The following is a 19,775-nucleotide window of genomic DNA, read 5'->3' on the forward strand; positions in this document are numbered from 1 at the left end:
TTTTCCAAATCAGTATGGTGTGCAGTTTAGAAGGAGATGTGCAGGCAGTGTTATTCCCTTGTGCCTGCTGTTCTTGTTCTCCTCTGTGGGTTTGGAAGGTTCTGTCCGAATAGCTTGGCCAAGAAACTGCAGAGTCTTTTATAGATGGCACATGCTACAGTCTGGTAGCAAGGATGAGTACTTACGGTGTTTGATGGGTTGTTAGCCAACCAGACTTCTCTGTCTTAGATGGTGTTGAGCTCCACAGTATTTATGTGGCTTATCCAGTTGAGTTTCTGGTCAATGGTGACTCCCCCACCAGGATTGCTTCAGGAAGAGAACTAGCAATTAATTATTTATATTTAAATACAAGAACTCTGAGTAAGGTAATGAATTAAAGGTGCAGATAGACGGGGAAGTATGATACAGGCGATCCTCGTGTTACAGCTGTTGGAGTAACAGAAATTCGTCCTTACAGAATTCACAAATCTCTACCTAAAAATTTGAGATATGGAATAAAACTTCCTCACGTATGCGTGGGGGGATAAAAAGTAAATTATTTTGAAAAAAAATTGCATTTCTCAACACGTGCAAATGGCACGGCTCTGCGTTACGGAAATTCACAATGTGGACTGTTCTCTAGTATTGCAACCCCTGCCCTGTAATGCTTGTATGGTGGCCAAAGTTTAAAGATGAGCAGAGGTGACATCTGAGCATTCCTAGATGCAGGGCTTTCAGGTAAAATTGATGGGTAAAATAGGCAGAGGTGTAACAGTATTCGTTAAGGAAACCTAAGATAAATGAGGCTATATGGATTAGATTGAGGAACAAAAAAGAGACTCTGGGCTCCCTAACAGTCTGAGGGTGATAGAAGAGTAAATATGTAGATAAGTTTTCTGAGAAATAACAAGGCAATGATAGTTAGGGATTTCAATCACCCTTCGAGTAACTGGGATGTAATCAGAGAAATGTGTACAGAAGGAGCACAATTCTTGAAATGCATTTAAACGCTTTTTTTTATTCTGCTCTTAGCAAACAAGTCCAATGTGAGAAAGAGCAGTACTAGATTTAGTTTTGGGAAATGAATCTAGACAAGTGGAAAAGTTGGCAGTGGGACAGCAGAGAGGGGCGGTGATCATAATTCAATTTGATTTAGCATGGCTATGGAAAAGAACAAAGATAAACTGTGTGTAAAACAAAAGAATTCTAAATTGGGGTAAGGCCAATTTTAATAGGCTGAGATATAATCTGGCAAAAGGATTGGAAATAGCTACTTAAAAGTAAATCTGTGAGAGCAAAGGGAGGCTTGCAAGGAAGAGGTAGTGCAAGTTCAGAATAAATATGTATTCCAATTCTAGACCCACTCTGGATGTCGAGGAACATGCAAGATTGGATGTAAATGAAGCTTGTAATAGATACCAACAGAACAGAAGGGCTAGAAGAATCTAAAAAGTTACGGGCAAAATTAAAAAGGAAATTCAGAAGGCCAAGATGGTGCATGAAAAGATATCGATAGATAAAATCAAAGAAAACACTGAGGTGCTTCATAAATATTTGAAGGGACAAGGGATTAGAAAGAGAAGTATGAGTCCTGTTAGATATCGAGAATGCAGCCTAAATGTGGAAATGGAAGGCGTGAAAGTTTCTGAATGAATACTTTGAATTTGTCTGAAAAATAGAGGGATGATATGAGCATTAACTTTACATAGAAAAATGTGAAGTATTGGTAATGATAAATATAGAGACATTAAGGGACAAGTATCTTTAAAAGTAGATGCATTACCTGGCCCAGATTAAAAAAAAATCCTAGTCTCTGAAAAGTGCCAAGAGAGGAAACTTGCACATTTTCCAGTGCTCTTTCACTGAGGCATAGTGCTGGAGGGCTGTAAGTTTACTCATGTGGCACCTTTATTTAAAAAGACAGGAAAGGATGGACTGGGAAATTATAGGGTAGTAAATCCAGCATTGATGATGGGCAAATTGTTGGAAGCTGTTCTGAGGGATGGCATCTATCAGAGAATTCAGAGAAGCAAAGATTGATTGAAGACACTCAACATGAATTTTGGATTGTGGAGAATCTTTCTCAAAGTTTACTGCTTTCAGAATTTGAGTCATGGAAACAGGACCTTCAGTCCATTATATCCATATCGGCATCAAGTATCAATGCCATTTTCCAGCACTCACTCAAAACCTTCTATGCCATAGCTCTTCACCTCTATTTTGTGCCTCTTGCATCTCATATAGAAACCATGAACCCTAACAACCTATCCATCCAGGCACATTGCAAACTGTGATCAAGCAAGGCTCTGTTGTCACTCCAACTATCTACTCAGTCTTTCTCTCTATAATGCTGGACCACATTTCCACCAAGATTCATGCTGCAGTGAAGTTAATCTGCAGGACAAGTGGGAAATTGTTCAACCTTCATCGCCCCCACTCCAAAATTCAGTCATTGAGCTGCAGTGCACTGACGATGCTTGTGTATGTGCATGCTCTGAGTCTCCAGATTGTTGTTGACTTGTTCTTGGAATCATATATGAGAATAGGTCTTATGCTAAACATGTGTAATACAAGTCTTCAACTTGTCTGCCGCACTGCAAAGTACTGAATCTCTAATGATAAAGGTACACAATAAGTGTCTGGAAAATGTCACGTATTTATCACACCTTTGTGAAAGCAGACACCATCTCCAGTGTGCCAGCACAGCTTCTGGGTATTTAAGGAAGATAATGTTCAAAGAACAAGGTCTCAACTCTGGTACTTAATTCATAGGCCTCCAGTGTGCTTGAGGAACATACACTACCTTCAGCAGACTCTTTAATAAAAAAAACTGGAGAGCTACCACAAAAGTTATCTGTGTAAAATCCTTCAAATCCATAAATGAAGCAAAGCCACTGCTCTCTCCCAGACTAATGACCCCAGCATCAAATCTCTAATTACATTTGGCCCACTACTGCAGGCAGGCCATATTGTTCACATGTCTGAAACCAAAATTCCTGAAACAAGTACTCCAAGCTCCCATGTCTGAAACCACTCCAAGCTCCCAGAGGATTACCAAGAGAACAGTTGAGTGCTGCTAGGATTCTCTGTTTTCATGTCAGTTTTCTGCAGTTTTTTTTTGTTCACGGTCTATTTCTGATCCACTTTGGTCTAACATTCACATGGTGCATTTCTGACACTTCTCTTCCCTTGCCATCTCCATCTCAGTAGACAGGACAGCCCGGAGGGCTCGTCTACTGAGGCCATATAGGTGGAGCTGAGGAACAGGAAAGGTGTGGCCACACTAATAAGGTTGTATTATAGACTGCCCAATAGTCAGAGAATTGGAGGAATAAATCTGTAGTGAGATAGCAGACCAATGTAAGAAACAGAAAGTTGTAATAGTAGAGAATTTTAACTTTCCACATATTGACTGGGACTCCCACACTGTGAAAGGGCTGGATGGCTTGGAATTTGTCAAATGTGTTCAGGAAAGTTTTCTAAATCAATATATAGAGGTACCAATGAGAGAGAATGCAATAATTGATCTCCTATTAGGGAACCAGGCAGGTCAGGTGACAGAAGTATGTGTAGGTGAGCATTTTGGGTCCAATGACCATAATGTCATTAGTTTCAAGTTAATTATGGATAAGGACAGGTCTGGTCCTCAGGTTGAGGTTCTAAATAGGAGAAAGGCCAATTTTGTGGAAATGAGAAAGGATCTAGGAAGAGTGGATTGGGATAAGTTGTTTTCTGGCAAAGATGTGCTCAGTAAGTGAAAGGCCTTCAATGGTGAAATTTTGAGAGTGCAGAGTTTGCATGTTCCTGCCAGGATTAAAGGCAAAGTTAACAAGCAGAGGGAACCTTGGTTTTCAAGGGATATTGGCGATCTAGTTAAGAAAAAGAGAGAGGTGTATAGCAGGTATAGGCAACTAGGAACAAATGAGGTACTTGAAGAGTATAGAAAAAGTAAGAAGATACTAAAAAAGGAAACCAGGAAGGCAAAAAGAAGACAAAATGTGAAGGTAAATCCGAAGGGTTTCTACAAGTATATTAAGAGTAAAAAGATAGTAAGGGACAAAATTGGTCCCCAGAAGATCAGAGTGGACGTCTATGTGTGGAGCCTCAGGAGATGGGGGAGATCTTAAACAGTTTTTTTGCATTAGTATTTACTCAGGAAACGGGCATAGAGGATATGTAGGAAGGGAAACAAGCAGTAGGGTCATGGAACATATAGAGATTAAAGAGGAGGAGATGCTTGCTGCTTTAGAGTGAATAAAGGTAGATAAATCCCCCGGGCCTGATAAGATATTTCCTCGGACATTGAGAGAGACTAGTGTAGAAATTGCAGGGGCCCTGGCAGATATATTTAAAATGTCCTTAGCCACGGGTACGGTGCCAGAGGACTGGAGGGTAGCTCATGTAGTTCCATTGTTTAAAAAAAGGATCTAAAAATAAACCAGGTAATTACAGGCCAGTGAGCCTGACATCAGTAGTGGGTAAATTATTGGAAGGTGTTCTGAGAGATCAGATATACAAGTATTTGGATAGCCAAGGACTGATTAAGGATAGTCAGCATGGCTTTGTGCATGGTAGATCGTGTTTAACGAACCTTGTAGAGTTTTTCGAGGAGGTTACCAAGAAAGTAGATGAAGGAAAGGCTGTGGATGTTGTCTACATGGACTGTAGTAAGACCTTTGACAAGGTCCCACATGGGAGGTTAGTTTAGAAGGTTCAGACACTAGGTATCCATGGAAAGGATGTAAACTGGATTCAAAATGGCTGTGTGAGAGAAGACAGAGAGTGGTAGTGGATGATTGTTTCTCAGACTGGAGGCCTGTGACTAGTGGTGTGCCTCAGGGATCTGTGCTGGGGCCATTGTTGTTTGTTGTCTATGTCAATGATCTGGATGATAATGTGGTAAATTGGATCAGCAAGTTTGCTGATGATACTAAGATTGGAGGCATAGTGGACAGCGAGGAAGGCTTTCAAAGCTTACAGAGGGATCTGAACCAACTGGAAGAATGGGCCAGAAAATGGCAGATGGAATTTAATGCAGACAAGTGTGAGGTATTGCATTTTGGAAGGACAAATCAAGGTAGGACATACACAGTAAATGGTAGGGCACTGAGGAGTGCAGAGGAACAAAGGGATCTGGGAGTTCAGGTACATAATTCCCTGAAAATGGCGTCGCAGGTACACAGGGTTGTAAAGAAGGCTTTTGGCATTCTGGCATTCTTAAATCAAAGTATTGAGTATAGGAGTTGGGATGTTATGGTGAGGTTGTATAAGACATTGGTGAGGCCAAATTTGGAGTATTGTGTGCAGTTCTGGTCGCCTAACTATAGGAAGGATATTTGTAAGATTGAAAGAGTGCAGAGGAGATTTACTAGAATGTTGCCGGGTCTTCAGGAGTTGAGTTACAGGGAAAGATTGAACAGGTTAGGACTTTATTCCTTGGAGCGCAGAAGAATGAGGGGAGATTTGATAGAGGTTTACAAAACTATGAGGAGTATAGACAGAGTTAATGCGAGTAGGCTCTTTCCACCTAGATTAGGAGAGATAAGTACAAGAGGACGTGGCTTTAGGGTGAAAGGGGAAAAGATTAGGGGGAACTTCTTCACTCAAAGAATGGTGGGAGTATGGAACGGGCTGCCATCTGATGTGGTAAATGCGGGCTCACTCTTGAGTTTTAAGAATAAATTGGATAGATACATGGACAGGAGAGGTCTGGAGGATTATGGACTGGGTGCAGGTAGGTAGGACTAGAGGAATACCGTTTCGGCACAGACTAGAAGGGCCGAATGGCCTGTTTTCTGTGCTGTAGTGTTCTATGGAATAGGTTTGTTAACAACATCCATTCTAAGCCTATCAATTCCCTCATCTATCTCAGCTACAGCTCCTCTGCATCTTCCTTACCATCTCTGTCGTATCTGCTCTGATGATGAGACTTTCCACGAGTGCCTTTAAGATATCATCCTTTTTCCTTAACTGTGGCTTTCCTTCTTATCATATTTGACAGGGCTGTCAACTATGTCAGCTCTTTTTCCACATTTATGCTCTCACCCTTTCCCTTCCCAACCAGAACACGTATAGGGTTTCCCTTGCCCTCAACTTCCACCCCACTAGCCGCAACTCAACAGAACACCTTCCACGATTTCCGCCAATTCCAATAGGATTCCGCATCGAGATACATTTTCCCTTCTCCTTTTCCCCTTGGCTCCCCACCCCCCCATAGCTCACTGTGGTCTGTTTCCTCTTTCAGTTCAACCATCCAGCGACCCAAACAGATCTTCCCCTCACTTTTCTTTCCAATTTTGTGTAATGCATTTGGTTTGAACAATATGATCTCTATAAGGGAAATTCTCTCATACATTTTTAAATTATTTTTCAAACTAGTAGTAATAATAAAATATGTCCTGGTATTCATTAGTGACTGGATACAGTATATATTTCATTAGTTTAATCATTGATAGTGTTAGGGTGATTATTCAATGAAATGAAAGATGCATATGTAAGGTTTAGGAAGCTGAAATCAGACAGCTTTCTTGAGGAAGCAGGGAATAAGGATGGCAGAAAGTGGCCTTGGTGAGTAGGATTAAGGAGAATCCCAAGGTATTTTATACATATGGTAAAAACAAGAGGGTATGATCAAGGACAAAAGAGGGAATTTCTGCCAGAAGTCTAAGGAAGTGGACAAGATACTAGATGAGTACTTTGCATCACTATTCACCAAGGAGAAGGACGTGGAGGATAGTGAGATCAGGGAGGTGTATGCTGACATTCTAGGCCATGTTAACAATAAGGAGGTGGTTTGGGGTCATTTGAAGAGCAAATAAGTCCCTAGGGTCTGATGGGATCTATCCTGGTTTATTGAGAGAGGGAAGAGAGGAGATCTTTGTATCCTCTTTTGACTCGGGTGAGGTCCCAGAGGACTGGAGAATAGCCAGTGTTGTTCCTTTTTTTAAGAAGGGCAATAGGGACAAACCAGGAAATTATAAGCTGGTGAGCCTTGCATCAGTGGTCGGGAAATTATTGCAGAAGATTCTCAGGGATAGGATTTACTCATATCTGGAAAAGCATAGACTTATTAGGGGTAGTCAGCATGGCTTTGTGTTTCGGGGGGGGGGAGGTCATGTCTTACGAAGCTGATTGAGTTTTTTTGAGGGGATGATGAAGATGATTGATTAGGGTAGGACAGCAGATGTTGTCTGCATGGACTTCAGTAAAGCTTTTGATAATGTATTGGCTTATTATTGTCACTTGTACTGAGGTACAGTGAAAAACTTGTCTTGCATACCGATCGTACAGGTCAATTCATTACACAGTGTAGATACTTTAAGTTAGTACAGAGTGCATTGATGTAGTACAGGTAAAAACAATAACAGTACAGAGTAAAGTTTCACAGCCACAGAGAAAGTGCAGTGCAATAAGGTGCAAGGTCACAACAAGGTAGATCGTGAGGTCAGAGTCCATCTCATTGTATAAGGGAACCGTTCAATAGTCTTATCACAGTGGGGTAGAAGCTGTCCTTAAGTCTGGTGATACGTGCCCTCAGGCTCCTGTAGCTTCTACCTGATGAAAGAGGAGAGAAGAGAGAATGACCCGGGTGGGTGGGGTCTTTGATTATGCTGGCTGCTTCGCCAAGACAGCAAGAGTAAAGACAGAGTTGAAGGACGGGAGGCTTGTGTCTGAGATGTACTGGGCTGTGTCCACAACTCTCTGCAGTTTCTTGCGGTCCAGGGTAGAGCAGTTGCCGTACCAAGCCGTGATGCATCCAGATAGGATGCTTTCTATGGTGCATTGATAAAAGTTAGTGAGAGTCAAAGGGGACAAACCGAATTTCTTTAGCCTCCTGAGGAAGTAGAGGCACTGGTGAGCTTTCTTGGCTGTGGCATCTACGTGATTTGACCAGGACAGGCTGTTGGTGATGTTCATTCCCAGGAACTTGAAGCTCCCAACCCTCTCGACCTCAGCACCGTTGATGTAGACAGGTGCATGTACACCACCCCCTTTCCTGAAGTCAATGACCAGCTCTTTTGTTTTGTTGACATTGAGGGAAAGGTTGTTTTCATGACACCATTCCACTAAGCTCTCTATCTCCTTCCTGTACTCCGACTCATCGCTGTTTGAGATATGGCCTACAATGGTGGTATCATCTGCAAACTTGTAGATGGAGTTAGAGCAGAATCTGGCCACACAGTCATGAGTGTATAGGGAGTCGAGTAGAGGGCTGAAGACGCAGTCTTGTGGGGCACCAGTGTTGAGAATAATCGTGCCGGAGGTATTGCTGCCTATCCTCACTGATTGCAGTCTGTTTGTTAGAAAGTCAAGGATCCAGTTACAGAGGGAAGTGTTGAGTCCTAGGTCTTGGAGTTTGGTGACAAGTTTGCTTGGGATTATTGTATTGAAGGCAGAGCTGTAGTCAATAAACAATAGTCCAATGTAAGTGTCTTTACTATCCAGATATTCCAGAGATGAGTGTAGGGCCAGAGAGATGGCATCCGCTGTAGACCTGTTTCGGCGATAGGTGAATTGGGGGGGGGGAGGGGTAGGCTAGTTCACTATAGGCACATGGGGTCCATGGAAACTTGGTAGATTGGATTCAAAATTAGCTTGGCCATGGAAGACAGAAGGTAGTGGTGGAGGGGAGTCATTCTGACTGGAGGGCTGTGACTAATGGTGTTCCACAGGGATCAGTGCTGGGATCTCTGTTGTTTGTGAGATATTATAAACTATTTGGACAAAAATGTAGGCGAGTTAATTAGTAAGCTTGCAGCAGACGTCAAAATTGGTGGAGTTGTGGATAGTGAGGAAGGTTGTCAAAGGATATAGCAGGATATAGACCAGTTGGAAAGGTGGGCAAAGAAATGGCGGATGATGTTTAATCTGGACAAGTATGAGGTGTTGCACTTTGAGAGGTCAAATGTAAGAGGGAATTTATAGTAAATGGCAGGGTCCTTAGGAGCATTGATGTACAGAGGGATCTTGGGGTGCAAATCCATAGCTCCCTGAAAGTGGCAACACAAGTAGAAGGGGTATGGCATACTTGCCTTTATCATTCAGGGCATTGAGTAAAAATATTAAGAAGTCATGTTGCAGCTGTATAAAACTTTGCTTGGGCCACATTTGGAATATCGTGTGCAGTCCTGGTCACCACATTACAGGAAGGATGTGGCGGCTTTGGATAGGGTGCAGAAGAGGTTCACTAGTTTGTGGCCTGGATTAAAGAATATTAGATATAAGGAGAGGTTGGACAGCAAGTGTACGTCAAACAATATGATATGGGTAGTTATGGAAAACAAATGTCTCTGACTTATGGACAAATCGGCTTACGGATGGTTCTCAGGAATGGAACCCTTATGTAACCTGGGGACTTGCCCGTATTGAGTTTACCAACTTAAGTTCAACCATCCCATTTTGTTTTTCTTGATGTCGCTGTATACGTTTCAATTTATTATCTTTCAAACTGTTACTGTTTCATTTTGTTCCAACTGCCAGTTTTTAAAGTAATTGTTACTTTGACAACTTTGGTTTGCACCCTATCACTGGCATTCCCTCTGTTCTCTCTACTTTCCCCTCTCTGCAATTTAAAATAAACTTGTCTTCTCACTTGTCTACTTCTGATTAAAGGCCTTTGTTTCTCCTCCTGGTTGGTTGATCTGTCAAGCACTTCCAGCATTTTCTGGTTTTGTTTTAGATTTCCAGCATGTGTGTTTTTTGCCCCAAACAGTTTAAGAGTGCTTTCAAAGTCTCCTTGGGGAAAAGAAAAGTAACATCCTCATCGACTCATGGGAATCCCTAGCCCATGGCCAATCAAAATAGAGCAGGTGTGTCTTGAAAGGCGCATTGGAACTTTGAGTCCATTCATTAGAAGAATGCAGAAGTCCAGCAAAAATGGTGAATGCAATGTACCACCTCCCAAATTTCCCACCCTCTTGACCTCCTGTTCCACATATGATAGAATCTGCAGAGCCCACATAAGCCTCAAAAGTGTTATACAGAGCTGCAGTGGAAGCAAGTTATCCCTGACCCTGATAGCCTGCCTAAGAGAATTAATAGTTCAGGAAATGTCATGTGTGACTACCTTAATTGAGTTTTTCTAAGGGGATACCAAGGAGTGGAAAACATATGATATAGTCTGTATGGGTTTTAGCAAGGCATTTGACAAAGGCTAATTGCAGATCAAGAAAGTAAAGGCCCATGAGATCCAGTAGAAAGTGGCAAGTTCAATTAAAAATCAACTCAGTGACATATAGCAAACGGGACTATGATTGGAATTTTTGTTGACTAGAGGACTGTATGCAGAGTGATATTGCAGGCTGCAGTGCTTGCCCCTTTGTTGTATATGGTAAAGATCTGCACTTAAACATAGGGTCCACAGTTAAGAAGTTTTATATCAAAATTAGCAGTTTGTTGGTTGGTCTAGGCTACAGGAAAGTAAGAATGGACTGCTTTGGGGTGCACAAAAGTGACAAATGAAATGCAGTCTGTGGATGTATGAGATAATGTATTTGGGGAGGGCAAGCAAAGCAAGGGAATACATAACCAGTGGTAGGGTACCAACAAGTTTAAAAGAATGGAAGGATCTTGGTCTTCATTTCTACAAACTCCAAAGGGTAGCAGATAGATGTGAAGTGGTGGAGGATTTTATTGTGCTATTCGTGGGATATAAGAGAAGACAAAGTAAAGCTACCTAAATCATGATTTAGGCAATGATTAAAGTTAGATATGCAGTTCTGGTCACCATACTGCAGGAAGGGTGTGACAGCACAAGAGAGGGGTATAGAATATGTAGAAGGCCAGGGATGGATAATTATAGGGATAAGTCTTCCTCCAAGATCCACGATGGAACTGCTAATGGACATGACCTTAACAGTATTATTCATAGAAGGAGGCTGTAACTCAACAAAGCATAAGCTGTAAGATTTCTGCACTACCTGGTTGGACCTGAATGCAAGTACAGCAAGTTCATTGCAACCAGTGGGTGAAATTGGCTGCTACCAGAAAGATACCTAAAGGTGTTTATTTGGTTTAATTAAACTACTGAGTGTACTTCTACAATTTTAACTTCCTTAAAAATAATTTCTTATATGTTTTTCACAGTTCCTGGGTGCTTTTGATGTCAATAACATTCACAAATTTTCAACTTAAATGGCACATTTGATAGAGGTTTGGCATATCTGATAGTGTGGAGGAAGAGTCCTCACAGCTGTCAGTGTCAGCCAGTCACTTGCAAAGAGAGGTACTGGGACCCTTACTACCTCAGGGATCTGTACTGGGACCCTGACTATTTATGATTTTTATAAACAACCTGGATGAGGAAGTGGAGGGGTGGGTTAGTAAGTTTGCGGATGACACGAAGGTTGGGGGTGTTGTGGATAGTTTGGAGGGCTGTCAGAGGTTACAGAGGGACATAGGATGCAGAGTTGGGCTGAGAAGTGGCAGATGCAGTTCAACCCAGATAAGTGTGAAGTGGTTCATTTTGGTAGGTCAAATATATTGGGGGAATATAGTATTAATGGTAGGACTCTTGGCAGTGTGGAGGATCAGAGGGATCTTGGGGTCCGAGTCCATAGGACGCTCAAAGCGGCTGCGCAGGTTGACTCTGTGGTTAAGAAGGCATATGGTGTATTGTCCTTCATCAATCGGGGAATTGAATTTAGCAGCCGTGAGATATTGTTGCAGCTATATAGGTCCCTGGTCAGACCTCACTTGGAGTATTGTGCTCAGTTCTGGTCGCCTCACTACGAGAAAGATGTGGAAACCATAGATAGGGTGCAGAGGAGATTTACAAGGATGCTGCCTGGAATGCAGAGCATTCCTTACGAAAGCAGGTTGAGGGAACTCGGCCTTCTCTCCTTGGAGAGACGGAGGATGAGGGGGGACCTGATAGAGGTGTATAAGATGATGAGAGGTATTGATAGGGTAGATAGTCAGAGGCTTTTCCCCAGGGCTGAATTGGTGGCCACAAGAGGACATAGGTTTAAGGTGCTGGGGGTAGGTATAGAGCAGATGTCAGGGGTAAGTTTTTTTACTCAGAGAGTGGTGAGTGCGTGGAATGGGCTGCCGGAAACGGTGGTGGAGGCTGATACGATAAGGTCTTTCAAGAGACTGTTAGATAGGTACATGGAGCTGAGTAAAATAGAGGGCTATGGGTAAGCCTAGTAATTTCTAGGGTAGGGACATGTTCGGAACAGCATTATGGGCCGAAGGGCCTGAATTGTGCTGTAATTGTTCTATGTTCTATGAGAGATTCTATGTATTGATATTGGTTTACTATTGTCACTTGTACCAAGGTACAGTGAAAAGCTTGTCTTACAAACCAATCGTACAGGTTACAGCACCAGCGACCCGAGTTCAATTCTGGCCACTGTCTGTAAGGAGTTTGTACGTTCTCACTGTGTCTGCATGAGTTTCCTCCGGGTGCTCCGGTTTCCTTCCACATTCCAAAAAGACATACGGGTTAGGAAGTTGTGGACATGCTATGTTGGCGCCGGAAGCATGGCGACACTTGCGGGCTGCCCCCAGAACACTCTACGCAAAAGATGTATTTCACTGTGTGTTTCAATGTACATGTGACTAATAAAGATATCTTATTACACAATGCAGTTACATTGAGTTAGTACAGAGTGCATTGATGTAGTACAGGTAAAAACAATAACAGTACAGAGTAAAGTGTCACAGCTACAGAGAAAGTGCAGAGCAATAAGGTGCAAGGTCACAACAAGATAGATCGTGAGCTCATAGTCCATCTCATTGTATAAGGGAACCGTTCAATAGTCTTATCGCAGTGGGGTAGAAGCTGTCCTTAAGTCTGGTGGTACATGCCCTCAGGCTCCTGTATCTTCTACCCGATGGAAGAGGAGAGAAGAGAGAATGTCCTGAGTGGGTGGGGTCTTTGATTATGCTGGCTGCTACACCAAGACAGCGAGAGGTAAAGACAGAGTCCAAGGAGGGGAGGCTGGTGTCTCTGATGCGCTGGGCTGAGTCCACAACTCTCTGCAGCTTCTTACAGTCTTGGACAGAGCAGTTGTCGTACCAAGCCGTGATACATCCAGATAGGATGTTTTCTATGGTGCATCAGTAAAGTTGGTGAGAGTTAAAAGGGACAAACCAAATTTCTTTAGCCTCCTGAGGAAGTAGAGGCGCTGGTGAGCTTTCTTGACCGTGGCATCTACGTGATTTGACTAGGACAGGCTGTTGGTGATGTTCACTCCCAGGAACTTGAAGCTGTCAACCCTCTCGACCTCAGCAGTATTGATGTAGACAGGTGCATGTACACCACCCCCTTTCCTGAAGTCAATGACCAGCTCTTTTGTTGACATTGAGGAAAAGGTTGTTCTCATGACACCATGCCACTAAGCTCTCTATCTCCTTCCTGTACTCCGACTCATCGCTGTTTGAGATATGGCCTACAACGGTGGTATCATCTGCAAACTTGTAGATGGAGTTAGAGCAGAATCCGGCCACACAGTCATGAGTGTATAGGGAGTAGAGTAGAGGGCTGAGGACGCAACCTTGTGGGGCACCAGTGTTGAGAATAATCATGCCGGAGGTATTGCTGCCAATCCTCACTGATTGCAGTCTGTTTGTTAGAAAGTCAAGGATCCAGTTACAGAGGGAAGTATTGAGTCCTAGGTCTCAGAGTTTGCCCTGGGTCTCACTAATGTGCTGTGAGTCGGCGTCTCCATGGATAACTGTGCCTGTGACCATGCTGGAAGGAACACCATTGCCCTAGCGTGCAAACATTGCTTATCTCAGGATTGTAGAAGATCTGCCCCCAGGTTCTGTGGGGAGTCTGTCTAGGCAGAGTTCTTTACTTTGGAACAAAGGAAATTGAGGAGAGGGAGAATTGAGGTGAATGAAATTGAGAGGCTGAGACAGGATAAATAGCGAGGACATATTTCTCTTAGCAGAGAGTGGCTGGGGGTGGGGGCTAGACTTAAGTTAATTGGCAGAAGGGTTAAAGGGGGTATTGTTAACAAAAAAATTGCTCGAAAAGATTTGGAAGAAGAAACTTTCACTATACTTAGCAAGTACCTGGATGAGCAGCTGAAGAGCCATTAGATATACACCAAGAATTGGCATCGAGATAAACCTAAAATCTTTTCTTTAGCCAGTGAGCCGATTGCAATCTACCTGTGCCATTATCTTCTATGGTTCTTTGAGTCCATCATTTATTTTCCTCATGCTCTTCGTCTATGTTCTATTAGTATGTTAGCTTCCTTGTCTTGCCAAAGTGCTGCAAAGTTCTGCTGCTTCTACAAGGAATTGCTGAACTGGATCAGTTTTTGGAAATGCTTATTTTCACATGGGGTCTGGCTGAGCAAGAATAATTTGTTAAAAATGTGAATTTAAAAATTAATAGAGCAGAAAAATATAACTTACTGACATCATTCATCTCTTAAGAATGTGATTTATATAAACTAGTTATTGAAATTAGAACATAATTTGTCTCCTTCCTATGTCCTTAAACTAAAGAGATTATTTTAATAAAATTCCATTTGATAAAGGTGTTCATGAAAATTAATTTTGTCGTGCTATATATGTAAAAATTCATGAAGAAACTGAAGAGAAAATCTTATTGTGAATTGTGACTTAAATTGTATGTTTCAACACTTTGTGTTTCCCGTCTGTTTTCCCTCTTCAGTCTCCATAGCAAGACGTGTTCAGGATCCATTGGCTGAGTTGGTAAAAATTGAGCCAAAACACATAGGAGTTGGAATGTATCAGGTAAGACATCCATGATTTATTTTGTGAAGGTAATGTGCTTCACCATCAACTGCAGTTATAAAATGGACACTTTTGAAACATAGCTTTGTAATTAAGCATCTGCCAGTTTTCAACTTCTTTTTATAAGAATTGCAGTCAACCAAATGGCCAATAAATGTTCTGAAGCTTTTTTTCGTCCCCCTCAGTAGGTTTTACCATAAATGATCCAGACTCCCAGGAATAGCTGCAGCTAGATTTTACAGTCTGTTAAAAGCCATCAGATTGGACCTGTAATACGATCCTCATAGCCTTTTCCTTTCCACATTATTAAGTGATGTATTTCAGTGCTTTGTGTAAACTGGTACCGGATATTGATCCCGTGCATATAAAAACCTGGGCTTGTATCATTCAAAGCATATTTAATTCTTTGTTTGCTATTTTGATGATTTTCCATTGTTATTTGCATTCAGATATGTTCTGACTTTTAATATTGTCATTGATTTGATTTTATTGTAAAACGGTGAACCAATGCTGTAGGACATCAAAAGATTGTCATCACTTTTGTTTTTAAAGACCAACAAATAGAGTGAACACTGTATCCATTTCTAACATTGATTAGGCACTCCTCTTGGATGAAACAATATTATTATCAGTAAAGCTCCAGGTTTATCTGAGCAGTACCAGTGACATTTCAACATATAACTATCAAAAAGTTCAGGATGCCCATGCACACAGGCACAAAAGTAGAAGTTCCAAACTTCCTGAGAAGTTCTTATTTCTGCCAGTCTTTCTGCATTCTGATGTTGGGCTTCTCAATATCCAGCAGTGGAGCAGCAACTTTCTGCAGTAACCTCGTCATTGCGATGGGAAATCTGTCTGTTGAACCTCCGCCAGTTTAAAAAAAGCTGCAGATGTTGGAAATCTGGAATAAACAGACAAATTGCTGGAAACACAGAACAGATCAGGCAGCATCTGTGGAAGGAGAAATAGAGTTAACATTTCAGGTCGGAGACAGTTCCGGAGACCTGGATCTTCGACCTGAAACAATAACTCTGTTTCTTTTTTCACCAATGATAGCTGACCCAGGGGTGTTAGCAGCATTTTTTCTGTGCCAGATTCAACAACTCCTTTCATTTTGAGAGAGGATAAATTTAAAATAAATTACAATTTAATTGAGTTAAATAAATATAACTGTGTTTTAAACTTCATTTTTTCACCAAGTTTTAATAATTTAAATATTTTCTATTAACAATTCATTTTTAATGTTTGTCCATTTCAGGGATTTTGCAATCATAATTGGCAGCTGGTAATAGAACATAGAACAATCACAGCACAATTCAGGCCCTTCGGCCCACAAAGCTGTGCCGAACATGTCCCTACCCTAGAAATTACTAGGCTTACCCATAGCCCTCTATTTTACTCAGCTCCCCATATACCTATCTAACAGTCTCTTGACTGTTCTGAGGTTCAACCAGCTGTTAACTCGTTTTTGTGAGCAGGGCTCATTGTTTATAGCCACAGTGCAGATTATTACTGATCAGATGGGAGCCAACTTTGTGGATCAGATTGGATAGGGGAGTGGCAAGCTCAGGTGACTTAATGTATCCAAGATATTCTGGGCCAATTTTTATGAATAGGTTATAGGTTTAGCTGGTTATTTAAAATGCAATCCATTTCTGCAGTTTGTACTTAAATCTGAATCCTTATTTCAGCAGTGAGAAAAATTAGGTAATTAAATAAAACTAGATTTAAAAGAAAGACTAGTATATATCATGATAAACATGAAGCTACTGAGTTGTTTACAAAACAGCTGATTCACAAACAACTTTTAGAGAAGGAAGTTTATAATCCTTATCTGCTCAGGCTAGATGTAACACCAGACCTGGAGCAATGTGGTTGATACTTAACTGCCCTCTGAATTTGCCTAGCAAGCCTCTCAGTTCCAAGGCAACTGGGGATGGGCAAGAAATGGTGATTTGGTCAGTGGCACCCATACCCACGAATGAATGGATTTAGGGAGTGGCAGGGTGATTCAGCCATTAGATTGCTTCCTCACAGCTCCAGCAACCTAGGTTCAATCAAAGGATTACACGTGATTTTGTGCGATTCCTCCTGGTGTTTCTGTTTCCTGCACTTCCAAAGATATGCATGTCGGTAATTGGCCACTGTAAATTGCCCCTAGTGGGTAGTTAAGAGGTAGACCTTGGGGGGAGTTGATGGGAATGGGAAGAACATAAAATAGAGTTCTTGATGGTTGGCACAGTCCCAGTGGACCGAAGGATCTGTTTCTCTGCTTTGTCACTGTATGACTAAAAATAAGAGAAATTGTATTTCATATTGCATACATTTTACATCATACTAACAATAATTTGCTTTCGTGCTTCCTTGAAGATTGTATGGAAAAGCTGTTCCAGGAATGGACTAATGAGTATTTTACTGTTGCAAAATATTGTTGTAATTCATCGTCTTGGTCGTCATGTTTAATGTTTAACCTTCCTGTTTGCCAATATTCAGCATAGGCCACTGCTTATGATATTAGTGTTACCAAGTCTTTTAATGTGTATTTTGTGCTTCAGGGTGTCTCAGAAGATAGTCAATGATTTATTTTTCCTGATGTACACAATAGTTGTAGAGATCACATGATTTCATAAGAAATTACACCCACTGCATCCCACTCACAATCTATTCTGGCTCCAGCATGTTTGGCATTTATAATTTGAGCCTAATATTAATCCATTAGTGGGGTAATCAGTCCATGGCTCCACTCAATAGCTTCATTGCCTAGTTTCTCCCATTCTCTTTATAAGAAGCTAGTCGTGTTCTTCAAATAATCTGTCCCACCTTTTGTTATAAACACGCAACCTTGGTCATGGTCATTAGAGGCTACTTAAACTTGCTTAATACAGCATAATTTGTTCAAAAAAAAGTTTGAATGTAGGAGGTTAAATCCATTGACAACCCAGAGACAAGGAAAACGTATATGTGATAAAAGCCTTGCACTCAAAATTAAAGGAGGGGGATGTAGTGTGGGGAGGAGGAGGTTCTCTCTATGCCACGATAGGAATGGGGATGCAAAGGGGAAAAGTGATTTCACAAACATCAAAACTGTGAATTTAACTAAAAGCAGAAAATGCTGAAAATACTCAGATGTATTCCTGTTTTTATTTCGGATTTTCAGCCTCTGCAGTGGTCTGCATGTGAATCTAACTGTTCCCTTTAAAGCTATCACTGTCAGCCAGTGGAATACTATGTTTTTGACCTGGTTTTATCAGTACTATGCACTCCCAATTTGGTCATATGAAAGAATGAAGATTTGCTAGTGAAAAGTACCTTAAACACACTTGAAACAAAGAATTAAGTTGCATTGATTGTTGCCATGTCAAGTAACTTTACATTATGGATGTTATAAGGTCCACAAATTACCTCAGCCAATACTATTTTTGGCAATATTGGCTGAGGGAGAATGTGGCCTATCAGATCTTCAATATCCACATGAATTTCACAGGCAATTTGATATTTTGCATCAAGGAGTTCATGTCTAGCAATGGAACCCTTGCTGTTTTAGAGTGTTATCCAAGGTAATACTGTCAAATTCTTGAATAGGGCTTGACCCATAGCCCTTAAGAGGTTGGGCTAAAAGTACTGCTATGCAACCAATAAATTCAGGGAGTGGTTCAGGGAACAGTTATATTTCAGGGAATTTGCCCAAAACATCTTTGAAGGAATGTTGGGTTAGTTGGAAACTTGAACCACTTTTTATCTTCTCTAAAAAGATAGACTACAAGAAATATTGAAGTGAATGAAACATTGCAGCATGTTGCTGTTCTATTGGTCATTTCATTTTTTTTTCCTGTAACAACATCTTAAAGGACAATAATTAATAAATTACCTCTGTGGATTGGGTGCATTTCATTTAGAAATGGATTTAGTTTTCTAAAATTCTGGATTGATTCCAATGCATTTTTGTCTCTCACAAGCTTTTGAGAAGACAGTGCATATATAGGAGACAGGCACTGGATTCAAAAAGAGGATTTAATCATCTGCAACCATAAGAACGTTGTGGACCATATGGCCCTTGAAGCTCACTCTACCTTTCACCGAGATCATGGCTGACCTTCTTCCTCAACTCCATTTTCCTGCTGTGTCCCCATATCCTTTGTTTCCTTTCATGTTAAGGAAATTATCAACCTTGGTTTTGAATTAACTCAATCTCTAAGCCTCTAAAATCCTCCAGGCTAATTCAACCTATTGACTCCTGTAAGAATTTGATAAGTTGCAATAGGATCACTTCTCACTGTTCTGAACTCTGGAAAATAGAGATCCTCCTGCAACAAACTGTGCTGTTCCCCCTCTCCCCCAACCTCCGCAATCCCAGGAACCAGTGTGTAGAATCTTCATTGCATTCCCTCTATTGCAAGCATATCCTTCTTTTTAAAGTAAGAACAGGAACACTGACAACTCTTCAGAAGTTGCTTTGTTGCCCTTGACATCTTTTCCTGATTTTTGGTTACCAATCTGATGAAATTTAGCAATGTGTTCAGCTTGAGTGGTATCTTTGTATCTCATTGATGAGAAAAGCATTATCGTGATTTCATGCATTTGAGTCACCAATCTTCTGGAAACAAAATCAAGGCAGCAAACTCAGTAGATGTACCAGACAAAAGTAAAGCCCAGCACCACTGCTGCAGTCCAGTAATAACAAACTCAAAAGGGTTGCTAAACAAACGGCACAACTAGGAAGTTAAGCACCCAACCCAGAACAGCTGTGACAGCTATCTTGAATGATTGTCAATGCATTTCTCATCTGAGGAGAGGACTACTCCAAAGAAAAGTAAAGACGGAATTCCATCAGACTTTCTCCAGCACCTCAGATCTTGTGTTTGTAAATAGCTCCTGGTGTTATGCACAATGGTGACATCTCACATATCTGGTGAGAGCCAATAGGCATTGCCAGCCTGAAATCAGAGCAACTGACCTATGGCCTGAAGAACTAAAGGCTAATTTTGTTATTCTGCACAATATTAAAGCACGTGGAAAGGTTTTTACTTCAAAGACTTGGTGAAGTTAGATATGATGTATATATAAGATATCTTTATTAGTCA

The 19,775-nt window shown here is 41.3% G+C and overlaps 1 protein-coding gene across 1 annotated transcript in view; it reads left to right on the plus strand.

The window, feature by feature from the left end:
• srbd1 (S1 RNA binding domain 1) overlaps positions 1-19,775 on the plus strand; it is a 236,699-nt gene that overhangs the window by 119,648 nt on the left and 97,276 nt on the right. Inside the window, exon 17 of the mRNA XM_052013214.1 lies at positions 14,612-14,694. Coding sequence (XP_051869174.1) covers positions 14,612-14,694 — 83 coding nt within the window. The remainder of the gene's footprint in view (positions 1-14,611; positions 14,695-19,775) is intronic.

This window comes from Pristis pectinata, chromosome 3, assembly GCF_009764475.1.
Source record: "Pristis pectinata isolate sPriPec2 chromosome 3, sPriPec2.1.pri, whole genome shotgun sequence".
Classification (NCBI taxonomy): Eukaryota; Metazoa; Chordata; class Chondrichthyes; order Rhinopristiformes; family Pristidae; genus Pristis; species Pristis pectinata.